General features: G+C 51.1%; 1 protein-coding gene across 1 annotated transcript in view; it reads right to left on the minus strand.

The window, feature by feature from the left end:
* Positions 1-263: 263 nt before the first annotated feature.
* Positions 264-10801, minus strand: part of AUP1 (AUP1 lipid droplet regulating VLDL assembly factor) — a 17577-nt gene continuing 7039 nt past the window's right edge. The window contains exons 3-12 of the mRNA XM_056539955.1: positions 10517-10654; positions 5388-5532; positions 5120-5307; positions 4616-4688; positions 4451-4524; positions 4259-4325; positions 3976-4180; positions 3709-3830; positions 711-799; positions 264-629 (exon numbers count right to left, since the gene is read on the minus strand). Of these exons, the coding sequence (XP_056395930.1) occupies positions 575-629; positions 711-799; positions 3709-3830; positions 3976-4180; positions 4259-4325; positions 4451-4524; positions 4616-4688; positions 5120-5307; positions 5388-5532; positions 10517-10654 (1156 nt within the window). The 3' untranslated portion in view covers positions 264-574. The remainder of the gene's footprint in view (positions 630-710; positions 800-3708; positions 3831-3975; positions 4181-4258; positions 4326-4450; positions 4525-4615; positions 4689-5119; positions 5308-5387; positions 5533-10516; positions 10655-10801) is intronic.

Below are 10801 nucleotides of genomic sequence, written 5' to 3' on the forward strand. Positions count from 1 at the left end.
CTTCAATCTGCGGACCTCCAGATGTAGCAAAACTACAACTCCCAGCATGCCCGGACAGCCAACGGCTGTCCGGGCATGCTGGGAGTTGTAGTTTTGCAACATCTGGAGGTCCGCAGGTTGGAGACCACTGGTCTAGAGGAAAGAAGGTAGGTCCAGAGAAGAGGGAGCAGAGGTGAGCGTAGACAGCAGCAGTGGTCCTGAGGTGGGCAGGAAGGTTTCGGTGGTCCGGGGTGGGCAGAACCTTCTCACACACCAGACGAGAATCATAATTACATTTTATTTCTTAAAAAATTATCCTGCAAAGTATTTACAATAATTCGTTCACAGCAGTGGGACATGTGCACTACAGCACCCATCATCATCATCATCACGTCAGGGTAGGGTCCCTAATACTAGTTACCCCACATCGGACAGAACAAGGTCCCCAGGACTAGGTACTCCAGATGTGACCACCAGTGCTAGGTCCCAGGGCTTAGATACCCCACATGTGACTGCAGGTGCAGGGTCCATAGTACTAGATGCTGGTTCCCCCCGACCTCTGACCCCAGCCCCCGCTCTTTTCTCTCCGTTACCATCATTCATTCTTCTCCTTGGCTGTAGTGACGCCTCCGAACTTCTTCAGATATCTCCTGCAAGACACAAAAGAGTCAGCGATGAGGAGGCGGCTCTGATAGAAGGAAACCATGATGAACCCCAGTAACCTCACCCACCTCCGGGCATAGTCATACAGCATCTCCTTCCGCTCCTGCAGCGATAAGTGTCTGTCCTCCGGTCTACGGGCAAAACCCTTCGGTATCGGCTGTGAAGAAGTAAAAAAGAGAGAAGGTAGAGTAATGTGCAACTAAACATATTCCTAGTCCCCATCACAAAGTCCTCCTCATCCTCACTCCATAGTATTGGGAACCAAGCGATGGACCGGGAAAGAGCGGGACTGAGATGAGGAGCCGGGATAGGGACCAGGAATGAGACGAGGAGCCGGGATGGAGACCAGGAATGAGACGTGGAGCCGGGATAGGGACCAGGAATGAGACGAGGAGCCGGGATGGAGACCAGGAATGAGACGAGGAGCAGGGATGGAGACCAGGAATGAGACGAGGAGCCGGGATAGGAGACCAGGAATGAGACGAGGAGCCGGGATGGAGACCAGGAATGAGACGAGGAGCCGGGATAGGAGACCAGGAATGAGACGAGGAGCCGGGATGGAGACCAGGAATGAGACGAGGAGCCGGGATAGGGACCAGGAATGAGACGAGGAGCCGGGATGGAGACCAGGAATGAGACGAGGAGCCGGGATAGGGACCAGGAATGAGACGAGGAGCCGGGATAGGAGACCAGGAATGAGACGAGGAGCCGGGATAGGGACCAGGAATGAGACGAGGAGTCGGGATAGATACCAGGAATGAGACGAGGAGCAGGGATAGGGACCAGGAATGAGACGAGGAGCCGGGATAGGGACCAGGAATGAGACGAGGAGCCGGGATGGAGACCAGGAATGAAACGAGGAGCCGGGATAGGAGACCAGGAATGAGACGAGGAGCCGGGATAGGGACCAGGAATGAGACGAGGAGCCGGGATGGAGACCAGGAATGAGACGAGGAGCCGGGATAGGGACTAGGAATGAGACGAGGAGTCGGGATGGAGACCAGGAATGAGACGAGGAGCCGGGATAGGGACCAGGAATGAGACGAGGAGCCGGGATAGGGACCAGGAATGAGAAGAGGAGCCGGGATAGGAGACCAGGAATGAGACGAGGAGCCGGGATGGAGACCAGGAATGAGACGAGGAGCCGGGATGGAGACCAGGAATGAGAAGAGGAGCCGGGATGGAGACCAGGAATGAGAAGAGGAGCCGGGATAGGGACCAGGAATGAGACGAGGAGCAGGGATAGGGACCAGGAATGAGACGAGGAGCCGGGATAGGGACCAGGAATGAGACGAGGAGCCGGGATAGGGACCAGGAATGAGACGAGGAGCCGGGATAGGAGACCAGGAATGAGACGAGGAGCCGGGATGGAGACCAGGAATGAGACGAGGAGCCGGGATGGAGACCAGGAATGAGACGAGGAGCCGGGATGGAGACCATATATGAGGACATTAATACACTGCTCAAAAAAATAAAGGGAGCACTAAGATAACACATCCTAGATCTGAATGAACTAATCGTATGAAATCCTTTCGTCTTTACATAGTTGAATGTTCTGACAACAAAAATTATCAATGGAAATGAAATGTATTAACCCATGGAGGTCTGGATATGGATCACACTCAAAATCACAGAGGAAAACCCCACTACAGGCTGATCCAACTTTATGTAATGTCCTTAATACAAGTCCCAATGAGGCTCAGTAGTGTGTGTGGCCTCCACGTGCCCGTATGACCTCCCTACAACACCTGGGCATGGTCCTGATGAGGTGGAGGATGGTCTCCTGAGGGATGTCCTCCCACACCTGGACTAAAGCATCCGCCAACTCCTGGACAGTCTGTGGTGGATGGAGCGAGACGTCCCAGATGTGCTCAATCGGATTCAGGGGAACGGGCGGCCAGTCCATAGCATCAATGCCTTCCTCTTGTAGGAACTGCTGACACACTCCAGCCACATGAGGTCTAGCATTGTCTTGTATTAGGAGGAACCCAGGGCCAACCGCACCAGCATATGGTCTCACAAGGGGTCTGAGGATCTCATCTCGGTACCTATTGGCAGTCAGGCTACCTCTGGCAAGCACATGGAGGGCTGTGCGGCCCCCCAAAGAAATACCACTTCACACCATGACTGACCCACCACCAAACCGGTCATGCCAGAGGATGTTGCAGGCAGCAGAACGTTCTCCACAGTGTCTCCAGACTCTGTCACTTCTGTCCCATGTGCTCAGTGTGAACCTGCTTTCATCTGTGAAGAGTACAGGGCGCCAGTGGTGAATTTGCCAATCTTGATGTTCTCTGGCAAATGCCAAACGTCCTGCACGGTGTTGGGCTGTAAGCACAACCCCCACCTGTGGATGTCGGGCCCTCATACCACCCTCATGGAGTCTGTTTCTGACCGTTTTAGTGGACACATGCACATTTGTGGCCTGCTGGAGGTCATTTTGCAGGGCTCTGGCAGTGCTCCTCCTGCTCCTCCTTGCACAAAGGCGGAGGTAGCGGTCCTGCTGCAGGGTTGTTGCCCTCCTACAACCTTCTCCACGTCTCCTGATGTACTGGCCTGTCTCCTGTAGCGCCTCCATGCTCTGGACACTACGCTGACAGACACAGCAAACCTTCTTGCCACAGCTCGCATTGATGTGCCATCCTGGATGAGCTGCACTACCTGAGCCACTTGTGTGGGTTGTAGACTCCATCTGATGCTACCACTAGAGTGAAAGCACCGCCAGCATTCAAAAGTGACCAAAACATCAGCCAGGAAGCACAGGAACGGAGAAGTGGTCTGTGGTCACCACCTGCAGAACCACTCCTTTATTGGGGGTGTCTTGCTAATTGCCTATAATTTCCACGTGTTGTCTGTTCCATGTTCCATTGATTGTCAATCAGTGTTCTTCCTGAGTGGACAGTGGGATCTCACACAAGTGTCAGTGACTTGGAGTTACAGTGTGTTGTTTAGGTGTTACTGTGTTCCCTTTATTATTTTGAGCAGTTTATGTTTTTACTACAGATATCACTCCTCCTGGTCAGTCACACAGGCCTCCACACCCTAACACCCTCATGGGGCAGTTACCTTGCTGAGTGCAGTTGTCCGCCCCGGGGTCTCACTTCCTGCGGGTGATTGGGGTTCAGGCACATACGGGACTCGTCCTTCTAACAGGTTTGTGATTGTGGTGTCTACACATCCGGTCTGAGCTGAGAACAACAAAACCATCCGCCATGTCACACTGTACTGTCCTGATCATGTGATTAACATACCAATATATGCACCCACTGGTCATGTGACCAACATACAAATGACATATACCAGTCATATAGTGACCTCCCCGGAGATACTCACCGAGGTCTTGGTGGATGACAGATAGTGGTACCTGGGGTAGCACTTCCTTCACCCGTTGTGCCATGTGACTTGCGGCTGGAGACGCTGTGGGCGGGGGCTGGGAATTGTGGGAATAAGTTTCTCTCTTCCTCCTCCGCTTCACATGTTCTGCTCTATCTGCAGCTGTGTGCTTTGTGCCAGGGATACCTAGCGATAGAGCCACCAGCTGCGGAGGGAGACAACGGATAAGGACAGTGATGGAGACCGCCATTATCAGCGGGCCACTACAAACTCCCCCTCTTACCTTCTCAACACGGGAGGCAAAGTCTTCATCCGACTCCCTGGAAGAGCGGCATGCTGGAGGCAGCCATCTGTAATCACAGTGGGAAATGGTGGTGTCACTGCATGTCAACCACCCAGCATCCCCCCCAAGGGAAACCCAACAGCCACAGCCCCCGCCACCACTTACACCAGTAACAAGGAAAACAGTCCCTACCTTACATGGTAAACTGTGTACAGAGAAAAGAGAGTCCAGAACAACTCTGTGTACCAGGAGGACCCGGCCACCGCCTGGAAGACAGAGATAAGTCACCGTCTGACCAACAAGATGCTGCGCACAGTACGAGACGTGCGGCCCCTGTATCATCTCTACACAACTCACCACGGATACCAGGGCCCGGCTCACACGCAGGGTCAGAGGCTGCACAGAGTCCGACAGCGAGAACGGCCACGAGCTGAGAGACAGATCATAATCAATAACAATTATTAGTATCTGAACCCTACAGTATATATATATATATATATACATCCAGTATCTGAACCCTACACTATATACACATCCAGTATCTGAACCCTACACTATATATATATATACACACACATCCAGTATCAGACCCCTACACTATATACACATCCAGTATCTGATCCCTACACTATATACACATCCAGTATCTGATCCCTACACTATATACACATCCAGTATCTGATCCCTACACTATATACACATCCAGTATCTGATCCCTACACTATATACACATCCAGTATCTGATCCCTACACTATATACACATCCAGTATCTGATCCCTACACTATATACACATCCAGTATCTGACCCCTACACTATATGAGGTACACCCTCCCCCAGGCTCTGTACACACGTCTGGTACCTGAAGTGCAGGAGGCCGGCTCGGCCATTGGTGGTCTCCTCCTCTGGGAACAGTAGTAGCGGAGAGCTCCCCGGCTGGGACAGATAGTGCTTCAGAGACTCCTGGAGTTGGGTTCGGCTCCCCGGGGCCCCAAGTTCAAGGAATCCTCGAGCCCAGCACAGAAATCCAGGAGTACAGGACACAGATGGCTGAGAGACACAAGAGGATCAGGGGGAGCCAAGGGTTAATATGAGGGGTCCATATGGCCCCAGCACGTCATGTGACTTACAGAGCTGCACGAAGTCAGGAGACCCAGGACGTTGTGGTCGATGGAGGTCAAGTGATTAGAGACGTAAATCTTCACCGCCGGATCCTGTTCTCCAGACTGAGTGATGAGGACCCCGAGAACAGAGGTCATGACCCGCACAAGGAACCTGAGAACAAAACACAGCATGTGAGGGGCAGAAGACCCCAACATTGTCATTATGTGAGGGGCAGAAGACCCCAGAACATTGTCATCATCATGTGAGGGGCAGAAGACCCCAGAACATTGTCATCATCATGTGAGGGGCAGAAGACCCCAGAACATTGTCATCATCATGTGAGGAGCAGAAGACCCCAGAACATTGTCATCATCATGTGAGGGGCAGAAGACCCCAGAACATTGTCATCATCATGTGAGGGGCACAGAAGACCCCAGAACATTGTCATCATCATGTGAGGAGCAGAAGACCCCAGAACATTGTCATCATCATGTGAGGGGCACAGAAGACCCCAGAACATTGTCATCATCATGTGAGGAGCAGAAGACCCCAGAACATTGTCATCATCATGTGAGGGGCAGAAGACCCCAGAACATTGTCATCATCATGTGAGGGGCACAGAAGACCCCAGAACATTGTCATCATCATGTGAGGAGCAGAAGGCCCCAGAACATTGTCATCATCATGTGAGGAGCAGAAGGCCCCAGAACATTGTCATCATCATGTGAGGGGCAGAAGACCCCAGAACATTGTCATCATCATGTGAGGGGCACAGAAGACCCCAGAACATTGTCATCATCATGTGAGGAGCAGAAGGCCCCAGAACATTGTCATCATCATGTGAGGAGCAGAAGGCCCCAGAACATTGTCATCATCATATGAGGGGCACAGAAGACCCCAGAACATTGTCATCATCATGTGAGGAGCACAGAAGACCCCAGAACATTGTCATCATCATGTGAGGAGCAGAAGGCCCCAGAACATTGTCATCATCATGTGAGGAGGAGAGAAGACCCCAGAACATTGTCATCATCATGTGAGGAGCAGAGAAGACCCCAGAACATTGTCATCATCATGTGAGGAGCAGAAGGCCCCAGAACATTGTCATCATCATAAAAGAACAAATGGAAAAACCAGCGCTCGGAGGCAGTATATAACATAATAACAATCAATTCAAATTATGGTAGGTTGTCACTGAAATGGACTTACTTCACTAGGGGAGATGTGTAGGTACAGTAACCTTTCACATCATCCCCTTCCAGGAGAGTGTGACAAAAAAGCCCAGAGGTCCGTGGATGGATAGGGTGGGTTTTATTGCGACGCGTTTCGGAGGGCTTACAGAATCGCCTCCTTCCTCAGGCATATATCGAAACAAAATGATAACAGCCCCCTTAAATACATACCATGTCCGGAGTAGAGGCGTGGTAATTGGTTCTTGTGTTAATAGAAAGGTGGTTAGAGGACCTGCAGATCCGGTTCTGCACTACCTGAGCCACTACCTGAGCCACTTGAGCGCATCGGGTCGTCGGTGCGCCTGGTGCGCAGGCGCTGAGTGTTCCATCTATCTCCGCTTGCGCGGTGGGAGCGCTCCAGCGTGGAGCGCATATGTCCGGAAGGCCGGCGTGTCATCCCCGATCACGTGGCGATTTTCGTCACGTGGTCGCGGGTCACATTGCCGGAACTCCGGCCTTTCCTCCTCTCTTGACATCACGTGATCTATGATCACGTGACTCCGTTACATGTGACCTGCAGAACCGGATCTGCAGGTCCTCTAACCACCTTTCTATTAACACAAGAACCAATTACCACGCCTCTACTCCGGACATGGTATGTATTTAAGGGGGCTGTTATCATTTTGTTTCGATATATGCCTGAGGAAGGAGGCGATTCTGTAAGCCCTCCGAAACGCGTCGCAATAAAACCCACCCTATCCATCCACGGACCTCTGGGCTTTTTTGTCACACTTTCCTGGAAGGGGATGATGTGAAAGGTTACTGTACCTACACATCTCCCCTAGTGAAGTAAGTCCATTTCAGTGACAACCTACCATAATTTGAATTGATTGTTATTATGTTATATACTGCCTCCGAGCGCTGGTTTTTCCATTTGTTCTTTTCTCATACATGGACCACGGCACTGTGATTCCGGCTCACCCTGCGCCCTCCCGAAGGGATGTCTACATGACGGAGATTGTTTCAGTATATAAGTGACAAGAGGACTCCAGGTGTTAGTGGGGGATCACTGTCCTGTGACCTCCCACATACACCGGGTGAGTACAAACCTCTCTTACTTTCAATCGCTTTTGGGATTTGAGCGCCGCCTCTTTTTGTTTTATCTACTATATTGTCATCATCATGTGAGGAGCAGAAGACCCCAGAACATTGTCATCATCATGTGAGGAGCGGAAGACCCCAGAACATTGTCATCATCATGTGAGGAGCAGAAGACCCCAGAACATTGTCATCATCATGTGAGGAGCAGAAGACCCCAGAACATTGTCATCATCATGTGATGGGCAGAGAAGACCCCAGAACATTGTCATCATCATGTGAGGGGCAGAAGACCCCAGAACATTGTCATCATCATGTGAGGAGCGGAAGACCCCAGAACATTGTCATCATCATGTGAGGAGCAGAAGACCCCAGAACATTGTCATCATCATGTGAGGGGCAGAAGACCCCAGAACATTGTCATCATCATGTAAAGGGGCAGAAGACCCCAGAACATTGTCATCATCATGTGAGGGGCAGAGAAGACCCCAGAACATTGTCATCATCATGTGAGGAGCAGAGAAGACCCCAGAACATTGTCATCATCATGTGAGGAGCAGAAGACCCCAGAACATTGTCATCATCATGTGAGGGGCAGAGAAGACCCCAGAACATTGTCATCATCATGTGAGGAGCACAGAAGACCCCAGAACATTGTCATCATCATGTGAGGAGCAGAAGACCCCAGAACATTGTCATCATCATGTGAGGAGCACAGAAGACCCCAGAACATTGTCATCATCATGTGAGGAGCACAGAAGACCCCAGAACATTGTCATCATCATGTGAGGAGCAGAGAAGACCCCAGAACATTGTCATCATCATGTGAGGAGCAGAAGACCCCAGAACATTGTCATCATCATGTGAGGAGCAGAAGACCCCAGAACATTGTCATCATCATGTGAGGGGCAGAGAAGACCCCAGAACATTGTCATCATCATGTGAGGAGCAGAGAAGACCCCAGAACATTGTCATCATCATGTGAGGAGCAGAAGACCCCAGAACATTGTCCTCATCATGTGAGGAGCAGAAGACCCCAGAACATTGTCATCATCATGTGAGGAGCAGAAGACCCCAGAACATTGTCATCATCATGTGAGGAGCACAGAAGACCCCAGAACATTGTCATCATCATGTGAGGAGCAGAAGACCCCAGAACATTGTCATCATCATGTGAGGAGCAGAAGACCCCAGAACATTGTCATCATCATGTGAGGAGCACAGAAGACCCCAGAACATTGTCATCATCATGTGAGGAGCACAGAAGACCCCAGAACATTGTCATCATCATGTGAGGGGCACAGAAGACCCCAGAACATTGTCATCATCATGTGAGGGGCAGAAGACCCCAGAACATTGTCACCATCATGTGAGGAGCACAGAAGACCCCAGAACATTGTCACCATCATGTGAGGAGCAGAAGACCCCAGAACATTGTCATCACCATGTGATGGGCAGAGAAGACCCCAGAACATTGTCATCATCATGTGAGGAGCAGAAGACCCCAGAACATTGTCATCATCATGTGAGGAGCAGAGAAGACCCCAGAACATTGTCATCATCATGTGAGGAGCAGAGAAGACCCCAGAACATTGTCATCATCATGTGAGGAGCAGAAGACCCCAGAACATTGTCATCATCATGTGAGGAGCAGAAGACCCCAGAACATTGTCATCATCATGTGAGGGGCAGAGAAGACCCCAGAACATTGTCATCATCATGTGAGGAGCACAGAAGACCCCAGAACATTGTCATCATCATGTGAGGAGCAGAAGACCCCAGAACATTGTCATCATCATGTGAGGAGCAGAAGACCCCAGAACATTGTCATCATCATGTGAGGAGCAGAGAAGACCCCAGAACATTGTCATCATCATGTGAGGAGCAGAGAAGACCCCAGAACATTGTCATCATCATGTGAGGGGCACGGAAGACCCCAGAACATTGTCACCATCATGTGAGGAGCACAGAAGACCCCAGAACATTGTCATCATCATGTGAGGGGCACAGAAGACCCCAGAACATTGTCATCATCATATGAGGGGCAGAAGACCCCAGAACATTGTCATCATCATGTGAGGAGCAGAGAAGACCCCAGAACATTGTCATCATCATGTGAGGGGCACAGAAGACCCCAGAACATTGTCACCATCATGTGAGGAGCAGAAGACCCCAGAACATTGTCATCATCATGTGAGGAGCAGAAGACCCCAGAACATTGTCATCATCATGTGAGGGGCAGAAGACCCCAGAACATTGTCATCATCATGTGAGGGGCACAGAAGACCCCAGAACATTGTCATCATCATGTGAGGGGCAGAAGACCCCAGAACATTGTCATCATGTGAGGGGCAGAAGACCCCAGAACATTGTCATCATCATGTGAGGGGCACAGAAGACCCCAGAACATTGTCATCATGTGAGGAGCAGAAGACCCCAGAACATTGTCATCATCATGTGAGGGGCACAGAAGACCCCAGAACATTGTCATCATCATGTGAGGGGCAGAAGACCCCAGAACATTGTCATCATCATGTGAGGAGCAGAGAAGACCCCAGAACATTGTCATCATCATGTGAGGAGCAGAGAAGACCCCAGAACATTGTCATCATCATGTGAGGAGCAGAGAAGACCCCAGAACATTGTCATCATCATGTGAGGGGCACAGAAGACCCCAGAACATTGTCATCATCATGTGAGGAGCAGAAGACCCCAGAACATTGTCATCATCATGTGAGGGGCACAGAAGACCCCAGAACATTGTCATCATCATGTGAGGGGCAGAAGACCCCAGAACATTGTCACCATCATGTGAGGGACAGAAGACCCCAGAACATTGTCATCATCATGTGAGGAGCACAGAGGAGGTCATTTCCAGGACTGACCTTCGGATGGCGCTGTCGGGCAGGACGCAGCTCACCAGGAACACATGGGCACCGATGAACAGACGCAGCAGGAAGAGGCAGAGGCCGAAGGGAGCGTAGAGGAGGAGGAGAACCCGGGACAGCAGATCCACAGGGAACCTACAGGAGACAAGGGGAGAATGTCAGCAAGGAGTCTGCGCCCCGCCCAGCAGATGGCGCCCTCCTCCTGGACACAACCATATAGTCCAGGGATCTCCAACCTGCGGACCTCCACATTTTGCAAAACTACAACTCCCAGCATGCCCG

The sequence above is a fragment of the Hyla sarda genome, chromosome 1 (assembly GCF_029499605.1).
Source record: "Hyla sarda isolate aHylSar1 chromosome 1, aHylSar1.hap1, whole genome shotgun sequence".
Classification (NCBI taxonomy): Eukaryota; Metazoa; Chordata; class Amphibia; order Anura; family Hylidae; genus Hyla; species Hyla sarda.